This window comes from Stegostoma tigrinum, chromosome 11 (assembly GCF_030684315.1).
Source record: "Stegostoma tigrinum isolate sSteTig4 chromosome 11, sSteTig4.hap1, whole genome shotgun sequence".
NCBI lineage: Eukaryota > Metazoa > Chordata > Chondrichthyes > Orectolobiformes > Stegostomatidae > Stegostoma > Stegostoma tigrinum.
The window spans coordinates 18,614,764-18,630,373 of NC_081364.1; the positions used below are offsets into that span (position 1 = coordinate 18,614,764).

At 40.8% G+C, this 15,610-nt stretch overlaps 1 protein-coding gene across 3 annotated transcripts in view; it reads left to right on the plus strand.

The window, feature by feature from the left end:
• The window catches only part of LOC125460414 (calcium/calmodulin-dependent protein kinase type 1), a 203,082-nt gene that overhangs the window by 18,278 nt on the left and 169,194 nt on the right, over nucleotides 1-15,610 (plus strand). Inside the window, exons 1-2 of one of the 3 annotated variants that reach the window (XM_048547883.2) lie at nucleotides 216-400; nucleotides 687-809. In XM_048547883.2, the coding sequence (XP_048403840.1) occupies nucleotides 727-809 (83 nt within the window). In that variant the 5' untranslated portion in view covers nucleotides 216-400; nucleotides 687-726. Of the gene's footprint in view, nucleotides 1-215; nucleotides 401-686; nucleotides 810-15,610 lie in introns of those variants that run through there. The other 2 variants (XM_048547882.2, XM_048547881.2) reach the window with 2 other exon arrangements.

The window sequence follows — 15,610 nt, forward strand, 5'->3', positions numbered from 1 at the left end:
GGGAGCTAACAGCAAATTCATGAATGAGACTCTCTCAATGAGCGATTTCACTCGGGCGCCCGCTGCCTCCTTGCTCTTTGCTATTGGTCAGCCCGCGCCTCACTCGGCTCACTATTGGCCGAGCTGCCACCGGGGGCAGCGCCCCTTCTTTTGTCTCTGATTGGTGGAGATGGGCAGTCATGCCCCGCCCACCTCGGTGTGGAGCTGACGTCAATGCGGCAGCACCGAGTGCAGGAGCTGTATGTAGCGAGTGCTGTGCAGAGTCTCCTATAGACCCAGAGCTGGGTTCACAGAGAGGGGAGCTGGGCATACAGAGGGACCAGGCTGCAAGCTTTCACACCGTGCACCAGACACTCACAACTCGAGGTCAGCGACGGAGCAGCTTTTACACTTTGTTTGGGTTTGTCTTTTTTATTTGATGAGCACGGATCCTGTTTGTCTGGTACTATTCTTGACGTTTCTAATCTGCTTGGTCTTTTAAAAGAGAATGATCATTTTGTGCATATCTCTAATAGCAAGCCTGATCCTGTCAAGTGTTTTTCTTTTCCTGTATTGCGTTAGGCTTTGTTAATTGAAATCTAGACTTGATCTTTGGCTGAACCGCTGTTGCTGCTTTTGAGGCGCATTTTTTTTGCCTATGCAAAGTAAATCTAATATCATTCTTCTCCTCCTCCCTGTTTTTACAGTGGAAGGAGCTGCACTCTCTCTGAAAATATACAGGAGAGGATGCCTTTAGGAGAGATGGACAAAACATGGAAAAAGAAAGAGGAAATTAAAGTGGCGTACGAGTTCAAAGAAGTCCTGGGAACGTGAGTACAATATTTTCTTGCCTTTGGGAACTGATATTCGTTGGCGGAGATCAGGGCACTAAACCGGGATCTGAATTGATTCCCAAAATGGCATTCCTAAAAAAAAATCCATATTCTGTAGTCCTGAGAGCTTGGTATTTCTGTTGGCGGTGAACGACTTAAATCGCAAGGAGGTATCAGCGAAAGTAGCAGCATGTGGCAACAGTAAGCCGTCGCCAATCTGCAGCTGTCTACTTCTTCAAAATGCTAAATACTTACATCAGGACTATGCTTTGCTGTCTTTTGAGTGAGAAATTTGCAATACAGGTGGAGTGTTGTCGATGCCCCGCTAGTTCAGGAGACTTTCACAGCCGTCTGCTGTGCATTAGTGTTTTCCAAAACTTGAGGGTGTATCGCCGCATAATGAGAAAATCGGAGCTTTCTTTGTTTATGATCTTTGACTGCATTATCCACCTTTTGGACGGCAATTCGTTGACCTGTTGCTTCCTCCTGCATTGGCCTTTTCTGATCCTTCCCAGCCTCTTGTCATGATGGCTCAGTTTAGGAGCCGTTCCACAACCTCTTCACTGTGTGTGTGTAATCGTAGGTAGTTAGCATTAAACTTTGCTCTATATGACATTCGAACAGAACTTGATGTCATCCTCCACTTAGACTATGCCTGGTTCACGGGTGATAATCGGTGTAGGAGATTTTAAACATGATAGCGCAGGAGACAAGTCCAGCGCTATGTGATTGAGGCTGGCTGAACAGTCAAAGAGAATTTTGTTTATGGTGTGTGCCTGTGGGCTTAGCCCACTGAACGGTTGCAACTTTGCAAAATATGTCAGATTGTTACAGCTTTAATTATATTTTGAAGCATTTGTACCTGGATATTGGCTCTGGACACCTCATTCCAGTGCTGGGGTTGGATGTCCTTGGCCTATACTTTTTGTTGCCTCCCAGATCAATGTTAATCTTTCCAGCAGCTCTATGTTTGAATGCCTTCACAGCCCTTAAGCAACCCTTATCCGGGTCACAATAACCTATGGGAATGTGACGCACACTCCCTCCTCATTCCTCTCTACTTGTCTGCAGCCTTCAAAACAGTTGATCTAAAGAATTTCCTCCAACACCCCTGCATTGTCCAGATGGTTGGGATTATCCGCCTAGGTGGAAAACATCACCAGTGGCTTCTATTCCCACTGATACTTGTTAATGTCTTTCAAACCCTCTGGAATTAATTTTTGGCCCTTTCTTCTTTTGCATCCACTTATTGCTAATGGACAAGTGTGATGTTATCTTCCAAGTGCAAGCTGCTGACACCTAGCTTTACTGCTTCCCCGCTCCACCCCATTATCCAACTTGCCTTTCCAGCCCCTTTTAATTTGCTGACTTGCTTGTCTGATTTCCACCATTGGATGAGCAAAGGGCTTCTCTAATTAAGTATCATGAGAAACAAAGCCATTTTTTGTGGACCCCACCACAAACTCCAATCACTGGCTTCATCCCTCTTCCTGGTTGTTGTGGCTGAACAAGATCTTTCATAGCTTTGGTACTCTATTTGATTCTGAGGTGAGCTTTCTGCTTCAATATTTCAGCATCAAGTCATAAAAATTGTCCACCCACATATCTACCTTCACTTATCAGCTGAAACCCCCATTGATGTTCTGTTTACCTCTAGACTTGTCTAGTCCAATACTGTCCTGCGTTGACCTCCCAGTTTTATAAACCTGAGTTTGTCCAAAACTCTGCTGTTGCCATACTTGTACCGAGTCCTGTTCTCTCTCTGCTTGCTGGCTGACATTTGTTCTCAGTCCAGTAAATGCCTCAGTTTCCATCATTCTTGTTTTCAAATCTCTACCACACTGTGTGTGGGCTCTACCTTTTTCCAGCTCTGGCCTATTTTGCAGAAGTGGTGTTCAGCATTGAACCACTGACTGCCGTGTTTTTCATAATCTGAATTTCCCTCCCTAACCTTTGTGTTCCTTTCCTTCTTTCGGACACTGTTTAAAGCCTGCCTCATTGAACAAATCTTTGACCTCCTCCCCTAATATCTCTCCCCTAATATCTCTACATGTGAAGTATTGTATAAATTAAAATTGCTGTTGTTATATTGCTTCTCAAATGTTGTATGGAAATGATGGTTGAATGGCATAAATATTAAAATCCAGAAGGCTCAAAAGCACATTAGTACAGCAAGAACATATTTTATACTTAAAGATTAGTGAAATGGTTATGTCAATTTGAGTAATTATTTTTGAGTATAACTTGCTTTTGTGTGGGCATTGTCAAATCAAATTGAAACCGGTTTGGGAACTATTCTGATTTGTTGAAACAAGCCAACCTATTAATTAATTAATTTTGTTTATTTGCTTTGCCTTGAAAGGATTGTTTTTCCTGTAGCCAGGTTTTGTTGTACTTGTCTGCATCTCATTACTTTGCTTTTTGCCTGTCATGTGGCACCCACCTTAGCAATTTTTAAACATCGTAAGAAATTTACAAAGTGAAATCACTCCCACGCTCTTGGCAGGCTGTTTTCTGGAATGAGCTTCTTTGACGAAAAGGTTTTCTGATCCACCACAACAAGTATATTATATGAGTAACCACAATTCCATTTTTATTCCAAGAATCAGTCAGACATCAGAAAAAGTGATTTTCCAATGCACAGTATTCTTTGTCTATTTACATTAAAATGAAAATGCCGGACCAGCAAAAAGACAAAATAAACAGAGAAAAATGTAGCTTGTTTAGAAAAATACTCTTTTCAAATAAAGTTTCATGATTTATTTTGAACTCTTTTGCTTCTTTGAAGGTACTTTGATTGGACTTATTCAATATTCATTGAAGCAACATGACTGAATCTGGAAATACATTTCATGTGGTGGAATGACTGTGCCGGATAATTTAGAACTGTTATTAACATTAACATTTGATACAGTTTTGAGATCAAGAAGTGTTATTTTCTTCAGAATGAAGCTTTAAGTTAAAAATGAATGAGTTTTAAATATTTTCTCATGAATAAGTGGGGTTTCTTTTGCCCAGTAGAGGAAGATAGTTTTTCTATTGCTGTATGATCTTCTGTACTCTTAATGTGGAGTTTGCAAATGTTTAATTTTTTAAAAATATGAGCTGTGTGATATATAAACAGCATCCCATCCAGTCCATGTTTGAAATAAACTTGTCAGCAATTCTTAGTTGAATTTTTTTTTCAATTTTGGGTTAAACTAAAAATCCTAGTATGCATGAAAAAAAGCTAGATTTAAATATCGTTGAGAAACACGACATAATTTGAATTTATTTTCAAACTGGCTTCTCTTGCATCTAACAGTTTACGTTAATAACGTATAAATGGACAGCAAAGCTTAAATTAAAATGGAGCAATTCATTAAACCCACATGTCGTCATGATTAAAGGTTATATGTTATCTTACATTTTGACTTATATGCTTTTTTTTGTACACAGTCGCAGACATTTTCCTGGGAAACTTTCCTTGCCAGCTACAAATGAGCAAAAAAGAGAATGTTTTCAGTAACTTAATTCTCACTGGGAATGTTTATTTGGATTGATTGTTAAATGTGAAGAACTGGTAAATCTATTAATAGATTCTCCTTGCCTGTATCCAGTGCCAAATGGTTCTGAAATTCCTTTTATTTCGATAATATCTTTTCTTAAAAACAAAAGAGAACTTTTCACTTAATTGGTCTCGTCTGTATTGTTGACTCTGTAACTTAAAAAGGACAATCCCTCCCTCCCTGATTCTCCCCCTATCAGGCTCATTTTATCTCAAAATGGACCACGCGGCAACATCTCATGAGTATTTATTTAGAACCAGTCTGTAGTAGAGCAGTATTGTCCGGAAGAGAATCAAGTATTTATTCAGTGAGGGATTATTTAATAATTTTTAAGGATTATTTTCTTTTCCCCAACATGGGTCTTGTTGAGCTTATACACCCATTTGTTGCTTAAGAATGCTGTGCCTCCAGGCTTTTGGCATCGCTACTCTTTGTTTAGCAGCCAGAAGGGATTTGGGAACGGAATACAATATGTCTCTCTCTCTCTCTCTCTCCTTTCTCTCTCTCTCTCTCTCTCTCTCCTTTCTCTGTCTATTCACTCTAGCCAGGTAACCAGGTTCTACCTTGTCCCTCACCAAAGGTGGCCAAGAGCAGGATCCCACTGGAACAGGTGATTAAATCTTTCCTGTCCTCTTCCATGGAATCCAGCAATGGTACACCACCCAGGCAGCTTTAAGTAATCATGCATATGCATTTGGAATAATCAACTTGCGTGCACTTTGATCAATATTTTAGTGATAAATCTCTGTCATGGTTATTGCTCAGGCTTCTGAACTTTGATCTAATTTCCTCAGAATATGCAAGAATCATAAACCGGGTTCTAACACAATTCACTTAAAATACAGTCACATAAATGGTAATATTAAAACTTGAAATGATTCTTACAACTTCATGCAATCTGCTTTTCTCCTGATCTGACCAGAAAATCGTTGTCAACATATGTTTCTCTTAATCCAAAAATCTTGATTACAACTTGTTCGAAACTCACATAATCTTGATGCTTATGTTGCTTTCATTACAAATAGTTTGTTCCAACAAATAGTTCTCTGCTTTCAATGGCAGTATATATTTATTTCTTTTATATAGGTTTGATGGAGCTTTGTGTAATGGGAGGCCTATTGATCTACAACTTGCATCTGTGTTTTATGAACAAAGCTCAGGGTCATGATAAAAACCAGAAGAACTGTAGATGCTGTAAATCAGGAACAAAAACAGAAGTCGCTGGAAAAGCGCAGCAGGTCTAGCAGCATCTGTGAAGAAAATAAATCAGAGTTAATGTTTGGGGCTGGTGACCCATCCTCAGAACTGAGGAAATTCTGAAGAAGGGATGACACAGTGCGGAGCTGGTGGAACACAGTGGGCCAGGCAGCATCAGAGGAGCAGGAAAGTTGATGTTTCGGGTCAGGGCACTTCTGGGCCCTGACCCGAAACATCAACTTTCCTCCTCCTCTGATGTTGCCTGGCCTGCTGTGTTCCTCCAGCTCCATGCTGTGTATCTCTGACTCCAACATTTGCAGTTCTTGCTACTTCTGAGTTCTGAGGAAGGGTTACCGGACCCAAAATGTTAACTCAGAGGCATGATGTTTGTTATTGGTTTATACATTCAGTTTATTTCCCAGTGCTGTCTTGCATGCCACTGTAAACCACATCTGTCATAACTGGAGAAAGCGAAAGAGCATTGGGTTATTTCTATATTTCAGTTAGATTGGTTTCATAAATCTTCAAAGGAAAAAAAGGCATTCATACATCCCCTTTCACAATGTCAAGATGCTCCAAAGTGCTTTCCACCAATGGACAAATTCTGAAGTTCGACCACTGTTATATGGATGAAACATGGTGACCAATATTTTCATAGCAATCTCCAATAGATTATTCTGTGATAATGCCCAGATAATCTGTTTTCAATTTTTTTCAAGACAAGAGTATCGGTTAGGTCTCCTACATGACTTATACAATATATTTTATGTATTATACATCAGTTCCTAAAGCTGTGTGCAGACCAAAAGAATGAGATCTCTCTCAATGTCATACCACGTCACATTTAATTGATAGAATAATGCATGTAAATTTCACTGTGTTAAACTAAGTTGATTCTTGTCTGCACTTTACTGTCACCCAAGGCAATTTTGCATTTCAGACTTAGGAGTTAGGTAGTGGCATTGCCAATTCAAGTCTGAGCTTTGCAATTCTACTTCTTTTGACAGCTGACAGCTTCTAGAGTTTACCGACACTGTCTTCACTCAGATAGCAAGAGCTGCAGATGCTGGAGTCAGAGATAACACGGTGTGGAGCTGGAAGAACACAGCAGGCCAGGCAGCGTCAGAGGAGCAGGAAAGCTGACGTTTCGGCTCAGGACCCTTCTTCAGAAATGGGGAGGGGGAAGGGAGCTGGGAAATAAGTAGAGAGAGGAGGGGTGGAGCTGGGGCAGGTAGGTGGGATGGTGATAGGTGACTGCAGGTAGGGAGTGGTGGGGATTGGTCAGTGGGATGGGACGGGTGGATAGGTGGGAGAGAAGATGGACAGGTTTGTGTCTGGTCAAAGAGGCGGGGATGAGAGGGAGGGTTGAACGTGAGATGAGGCCGGGGGTGGGGAGATTTTAAAACTGGTGAATTCCACGTGTAGGCCATCGGGCTGTAGGCGGAATATGAGGTGTTGCTCCTCCAGTTTATGGGTGGTGTCATTGTGACACTGGGGGAGACCGAGTGTAAGGACGTGTCACCCAGGGGTGTGTGTTGCAGCAGCTCCGCACTGTGTTATCTCTATCTTCACTCAGAACCTTTTCTTTTGAGTTGTTCAGCGGATTGAAGAAATGTTACTTGATTCATTGTAACTGGTTGTTACACCATGGTGATCAGATTTTGAAGGAATGTAGAAGAGCAGGTGAGATTTCCATCAGGTCCTGGCCAATGATTATTCCTCAATCAAACTCACTAATGAATATAATGTGGGCGTTATCATTTTGCTGTCTGTGGAAGATTGTCGTGTACAAGTTACACAGAGAAAGGTATAAGCCATTCGGCCCTTCTAGCCTACTCTGTCATTCAGTCTGGTTGCAGGTGATCATCCCACTCAGGAACCTGTTCCCACTTTCTACTCATGGCCTTTTGTCCCTTTAGCTCTAAGAACTACATCTAACTTCTTCTAGAAAACATTGATGCTTTAGCCTCAACCGCTTTCTGTGGTAGAGAATCCCATAGGTTCATCACTGATTGGGTGAATAAATGTCTCTCATTTCAGTCCTAAATAGCCGACCCAGTATCCTCAGACTGTGATCCTGGACTCTCTGGTCATCAGCAGCATTCTGCCTGCATTTACCCTGTCAAGTCATGGAATCATAGAATCCCTATTTTGTGGAAAGAGGTCATTTAGCCCATCAAGTCTGCACAATGATATCTCTTATTCTTTTAAACTCCAGTAAATATAGTCCTAACCAATACAGTTTCTCTTCTTGTGCCACTCCTGCCGTATTAGGTAAAGCTTTGTTGCACTCCCTGCATAACCAGAGCACCCTATCTCAGGTAAGGGGAGCAAAACTGCGCACAGTTCTTTAGGTGTGGCCTCATCATGGCTGTGTACAATTGCAGTAAGACATCCTGCTCTTGTGCTTGAATCCTTTGGCTCTCGATGTCAAAATATGATTTGCTTCTTTACCATCTGCTGTATCTGCTTGCTTACCTTCCTTGTCTTCTGTGCAACTTGCTTTCCAAACTATCTTTGTATCACCAGAAAATTTGGCCTCAGTACATGGTTACTTCATCCAAGACACTTATACAGTTGTAAATATTTGAGGATCAAGCACTGATCCCTGTGACAGCCCACTGTTACAGTTTGCCAGCTTGGAAATGTCTTTTTTACCCTGATATTAGGCATTCATCTATCCATGCTTATTTAACACCATCAATATTGTGGACTCTTGTGTAATAATCTTTGATGAGATACCTTAATCAATGCCTTTTGGAATTCCAAATACACTATTTTAAATCTGCTTGTTCTCCTTTGTCCATACTGCTTGTTAAATCCCCAGAGAACACTAATGCATTTGTCAAACACCATTTTCCTTGAAAGGAGAGATGTTGTCTGCCTTGCATTATGATTTCCTAGATTTTCAACTACTGTTCCCTAATGGTAAAATGCAGCATTTTACTCATGACATCATGTTAAGCTAATTGGCCTATTATTTCCTGCTTTCTATCTCCCTCCTTTTCTTAAGTAGACATTTGTGGTTTGCCAAATCATTAAGATCTTACAAACTCCTGTCAATTTTGGAAGATCACAGCCAATGAATCCATCACCTCTCCAGCTACCTCCTCAAGACTAAATAATAGTGGGCAAAAAAATTTCATGAAAGACAGAAAAATAAACTTATTTTAATGTTCCACTCAACTAATAAGATCAGCAACATTTTCTATAGTAAAAATCATGTATGTGGATCTTAACGTCATGTTGGTGAATTGGCAACATCACTCCTGCAGGACTTGCTAAGAACTAAACTGCAGAGATTCTAAGTGAGGATTCAGATGGTTGTCTGTGAAGGATTTGTCTTTTGTAGGTAGGTGAGAATACTCCATAAATGGGAAGTTTTGTGACTGAATTTGTTGCAAGCTTCCTTTCATTTAAATTTGTCCAAGAGTTATGTGGCTCATCTGAAGCCTGGACATTGCCGCTTTCATTGAATTACTGATGAATATTTGCATTAACACTTTGTCTAAAGGACGTCTGTTGATGTGCTATGTCCCAATCTTTCATTTAATTCATGAGGTCAGTGAGAATTCCGAAGTCTGGTTATGGGTGTTGAGGCATCTTTAATCTATTAATGGACAATTAGCAGCTACAATATATTTTCAAATTTCTGATGGTGGCAGGAGCGAGGAAAATCTCTCTTGTTGCTAGAAGGATGGAAGAGCAAGAATTCTCTTTATTCCTTCACAGGTTGTAACTGCTGGTGGTCACCTGCTGACGTCCTTGAAATGTGCATAGGCCCACAATGCGGCTGAGGAAGGAGACAATGACATTACTTTATTTCATGGATCAGTTTGTATAAGGATATTTTTGCTGCACAGTTCCCCTGAGAATGAAAACATGAATGTTTGTAAAGATTATTCTCCCTTGTGACATTGCAAAATGAATGAAGGATGCAAATCCGTCTAGGAAACTAGGCAAGATTGATTTGGAAATGAGATGAAAGGGAATTATTCGAAGTAGATCGACAGTCTTAAGCTGCCAAGGCCCTAGCAGCTGCTTGGACATGCAAAAATGCTTAGGTATAGCACTTTGACCATGACTGATTTGGCTATTAAAATCTCATCTGCCATGGTGGGATTTGAAACGTGGTCCCCAGAACATAACCTGGGTCTCTAGATTAACAGTTCACCTATAATGCCACAGGGCCATCATGTTCCTTTATTCTCAATAACCATAAGAAGTCGTTTAATAACTAAAACCCATTGACTGTCTGACAACAGATTCTAGTTTCTTTTCATGATGATTGTTTAAGAATCTGATCTGTTCTTATTTCTGCTATCATTTCTCATCTGCAAATTAATTTGACCATGTAGACTTTCGCTGTCAATTTTGACTGTCTACCCTTGCCTTTTTTGGCAACTTCATCCTGAAGATTACAAAAGTCTTGAACTGTATTAGCTAGTACTGTAATTTCAAGGGGTAACAAACTAGCCTTTGAAGTAAAGGAAGCTTGTTTGGACAAGCGTGCCTATTTTTGAAATATTTTTGATTGGTAATTATGGAGATTCCTGTTTTTTTTTCCCTTAATGTGAAAGCCATCTGAAAACTTTTGAAGTAATAATGGGAACTGCAGATGCTGGAGAATCCAAGATACCGAAATGTGAGGCTGGATGAACACAGCAGGCCCAGCAGCATCTCAGGAGCACAAAAGCCTCTCTGATGAAGGGTCTAGGCCCGAAACGTCAGCTTTTGTGCTCCTGAGATGCTGCTTGGCCTGCTGTGTTCATCCAGCCTCACCTTTCGTTATCTTGAAAACTTTTGAAGCTTGATTGCCAATTTGCCCAGTCCTTTTGGATATTTGTCTAAAGGTGTTTGCAGGTTGCTGAACTGAGATTCAGCTAGTTCGGCTGACTTTGTTCGCTGTCACTGGAGAATAACTACGCAGTAGAGACAAAACAAGCTAAGAGCTCAGCAAGACAGAGCAAGAAAACAATCTCAAATTGGACAAATGCTAACATCTGAACTGGAAGCCAGTCATTCATGTGGCACACCTGAGCTAGAGCTTACAGCAGGGGGAAGCCAGGGTCTAAAGGGATGGCAAAGTGGCAGAAAACCAGAGCTATTTGCCTATGTCTCCAGCAGGCATGTCACAACTGCAAAGATGGCAATGATGAGCATCATTGAATAATTTACCTACAAAAGCAAAGTTACTGGAAAAGCTCAGCAGGCCTGGCAGCATCTGTGAAGGAAAAAATAAACGTTTCGGGTCCGATGACCCTTCCTGACTGGACCTGAAACATTAACTCTTTTTTTCCTTCACAGATGCTGCCAGACCTACTGAGCTTTTCCAGCAATTTCTGTTTTTGTCCCTAATTTACAGCATCCGCAGTTCTTTCAGTTTTTAATAATTTATTGTTAATTTCAATTTGACACAGCTACAAACAAGGAGATACAGGGGCTTGAGATTCATCTCAGTGGGGCTGATTTTGTTCTCTGTAGATTCCCTTTGCCATATTGCTTTTAGGATCTTCTTGAAACTGTGGAATTCGTCACTGATGTCAATGGGGTTCAGGAAGGGCAGAAAGACATGTGGTAAATTGCTATGAAGATAGGAACATAGTCCCTGACATTGAACCAAAAATAGTGCCTGTTGGTGGGGTTCTTCTATTTTTAAAAACTTCTGATATTGTTTGATAGAGGATGTGTAGGATTGAGTTGCTGTCAAGACCAATATTTAGCAGAAATTCCTGAGCATATATTTCCAGAGGAATGTTGCTTAGATACAGCATACTAGTTCAAGAATTGTTGTTATCTTTTGCCTAAGAACATATTTCTGGACTTTTGAGCCAGATAAGCAAGTCATGTGATCTCAGTTGAAATGACACAGTGATCTAAAGATAATGACTATTTCTGTGAACTTACTATCTCATTCATTGTGCACCCAGACTTGTGTGTTTGGTATTTGAGTCAGCATGTGTGTAGAAAATGCCTATTTGACAGTGAACAAGAATACTGAGAGAAGCCACAAACTGTGCATGCATTCCCCAGTGAGTAGTACACTGTAATGAAACTCCATAAACTTGAACGGGTCCAATGGTACAAGCCAAAGAACAAAGAGGCATTTTTCTTTTGGTAACGGCCTCAATTAAATTAGAACTTGCCGCAGAGGCATGAGAACAAATAAATGTGAGAGGGAACAAAGTCCTGAAGATTCTGCCTCTAAGATCTCCATGGGGTGCCGTGGGACCCAGGTCCACAGAGGGTTCTTCAGTCAAGACGGCAAATTTTAATTGATTCCAGAAGGACCAATTACTGTTAGAGCAGGCGCCACGGAGTAATTTTGCTAAATGAAAAAAAATTACCTTTGTTCCATCCTTGAGGTCTGATCCAGGGTTTTGCCTCTTACTATCAGAGCCAACCAGCAGTAGTGGTGTAGAATGGAAGCCTCTGCTGTACCTGTGACGGTTTTGGTATGTTTCTTAAAGAGGCAGACATTATGATGAATAACTTGACATGAGATCACTCTGGAAGCCACTCAAGAAGAAATAGCACTTACAAACACAAAGGAACGTAAATAGATAAGTTGTTTCTCAAATGGGACAAGTCCACAGCATGAGCTGATGAGCATTAAATACCATGTGTAATGCTTTAAAAAGCTTTAAAAAGTGAGAGGCATTGGGATTAAACAATTTGTTTAATACATTATTTCGTAGTGACCATTTGAGGGAATAGTTTAAGAAGATGGCAGTCCTCTCCCATTTACTTAGTTTCTAAATTGATCTCCGGTTACTCCATATGATGATGGCAAAGTAAGATTGCAGCCCCTGTGTTCTTCTAACATGTCTCCTGAATGTCAAACTCCTGTTTTGTTTTTAATTTCTCTCAGAGGAGGTTTTCTCTTGTTCTTCTTTCTTGGTTTTCATTATGTTACTCCACTCTGAAGGGAAAGTGACTGTTTTTATGGTAACCAACATACATAGCATACCATCGAAGGCGAATGGGAATTATTGAGGAATATGGGCCTTTCCAAAGAAATTAATGGGATATGAACATCATTGATTAGGCCAGCATTATTGCCCATTTCTGATTGACCTAAGGAAGGTGATGGTGAGCTCTTTTGAAACAGTACAGTTCTTGATTTGTAGGTACACCCATAGTGCGGCTAGGGAGGGGTTTCCAAGATTTTGACCTAACAACAGTGATGGAATAGTGCGATAGTTCCAAGTCAGGACGGTGAGTGGCTTGGAGGGGAACTTGCAGGTGATGCTGTTCTCATGTGTCTGCAGCTCTGGTACTTCTAGATGGTGGAATTCACAGGTTTGGAAGGTGCTGTTAAAGGTGGGTTAACTCCCTGGATGTGGATTGTGTAAGATTCAGCAGTGGTAATTCATTTGAACATCAAGGGATGATTGATAGATTCTGTCTTCTTGGAGATGATCATTGCCTGGCCCTTGTGTGGCACAGTGTTACTTGCTGCTTACCAGCCCAATGTTAGATGTGGTCCACACCTTGCTGCAGGTGAATACGGACTGCTTTATTATCTGAAGAGCCATGAATGGTCCTACTCATTGTGTAATCACTGGACAGCATCCCTGTTTCTGACCTTATGAAGGAGGGAAGGTGAAGAAACTGAAGCTGGTTGGAACTTAAGACTCGGAGGAATACCTGCAGTGATGCCCTGGGATTCAGATGATCGACCTTCAGCAAACACAACTGTATTCCTTTGTACTAGCAATGATTCCTATCACTGGATAGTTTTCTCCTTGATTCTCATTGATTCCCAGTTTGCTAGGGCTTCTTAGTGATATACTCAATCAAATTCTGCCTGATGTAAAGGGTAATCATTCTCACCTCATCATCTAGGACCAGAGGAATAGCATTCAGCCTTTCAATCCTGTGATGTATTCAGTAAGATCAGGACTGATTTGTTCATTGCCTCAGTTCAATTTCTTGTCAGTTTCCCATAACTGTTGACTGCTTCTGTAAAAATCCATTCAACACAGCCTCAACTCAATTCAGTGATCCAAATAGGGTATAGAATTCCACACATTGATTACCATCTGAGTTTTCCCCCCCCTCATATCCATAGTTTGAGTCTGTGAGATGAGAGGAAATATTGTTCTGTTATCTACCCCATCAAGTCCTCTCAGGATCTTATGTTTAATTGATGTCATAGAGTCATATATTCATACAACATGGAAACAAACCTTTTGGCCCAACTCGTCCATTCTGATCTGATATCCTAAATTAATCTAGTCCCATTTGCCAGCTTTTGACTCATACCCCTTGAAACCCCTCCTATTGATGTACCCATCTAGATGCCTTTTAAATGGTGTAATTGTACCAGTCTATACCACGTCCTCTGGTAGGCCATTCCATTTACACAACACTCTATTTGAAAACGTTGCCCCTTACCTCCCCTTTAAATTATACCTCTCTCATCTTAAACCTATGCCCTCTCGTCTTGATCTCCCCCACTCTGGTGAAAAGATCTTGGTTTTTCACCCTATCCATACCCCTCATGATTTTATAAATTTTTATAAAGTCATCCTTCAGCCTCCAACACTCCAGGGAAAATAGCCTGAGCCTATTCAGCTTCTCTCTATGGCTCAAACCCTCTAACCTCGGAAAAATCATTGTAAGTCTTTTCTGAACCCATTCAAGTTTAACAACATATTTCCCACAGCAGGAAGACCAGAATTGAATACAGTATTCTGAAAGTAGCCTAACCAATGTCCTGTACAGCCGCAACATGACCTCCCGTCTCATATACTCAGTGCACTGCCCAAAAAGGCAAGCATACCAAATGCCTTCTTCACCACCCTGTCTACCTGCAACTCCACTTTCAAGGAAATATGAGCCTGTGCTCCAAGATCTCTTTGTTCAGCAACACTCCCCAGCTCCTTACCATTAGGTGCGTAAGTCCTGCACTGATTTACCCTATCAAAATCTAACACCTCACATTTATCTAGATTAAACTCCATCTGCCACTCCTTGGCCCATTGGCCCATATGATCGAGATCCTGTTATACTCCACGGTGCTTCTTCACTGACCACTACACCACCAGTTTTTGATGTCATCTGCCAACTTGCTAACCACACCTCCTATCTTCAAATCTGTATTGAATTTGTATAGTAAACGGTTGAAGACCCAATACCAATTCCTGGAGCACACCTCTGGTTCATCTTGCCGAGATGAAAACGATTGAATAATATTTATCACTGCTTTGTGTTAGTCTACTAATAATCTAACCATGTCAATATTCTACTCCTCCTACATCATGACCTTTTATTTTCCACAATAACCTTTTGGGCACCTTATCCAATCTTTCTTGAAATCCTAAGTACAGTACATTCAGCAGTTTTCCTTTATCAATAGCACATGGTTACTTTCTGAAAGAACTCTAATAGATTGGTGAAATGATTTTTACTTCTCAAAACCATACTGACTCTGCCTGATTACTTTGAACTTATCTGAATGTCTGCTGTGTCTTTTTTAATAATAGCTTTTAACGTTTTCTGTACAACAAACGTTCAGCAAACAGGCTTAGCCTCCTACTTTCTGTGTCCTTCCACTTTTGAGTAAAGGAGTTGCATTTGTTGTCTTTCACACTAATGAGACAGTCCCAGAACGAAAGGAGTTTCTAAAATTAAAAGTAATGCACAAGTTTTAAACTAGATGCTTCAATTAAGACTCCAGGATGAATTTCATTAGGACCCAGGCACTTGTCAATCTGCAGCTCTGACAAATCATTCAGTCCCACTTCTCTGGTGATCATGATTTTCCCAGGCTTCTCCTTTCCCCTTCATTTTCTCATGTATCGCTTCTCCTGGAATACTACTTGTATCTTCTATAGTGAAGACTCATGCAAAATGTTTTTAAACTCTGGAGACAGTAAGAACTGCAGATGCTTGAAACCAGAAACTAAAGATGTGAGGCTGGAAAAGCACAGCAGGTCAGACAGCATCTGAGGAGCTGAGTCCCGATGAAGGATTTCGGCTCAAAATGTTGACATACCTGCTCCTGGGATGACCTGCTGTGCTTTTCCAGCCTCACTCCTATAGTCT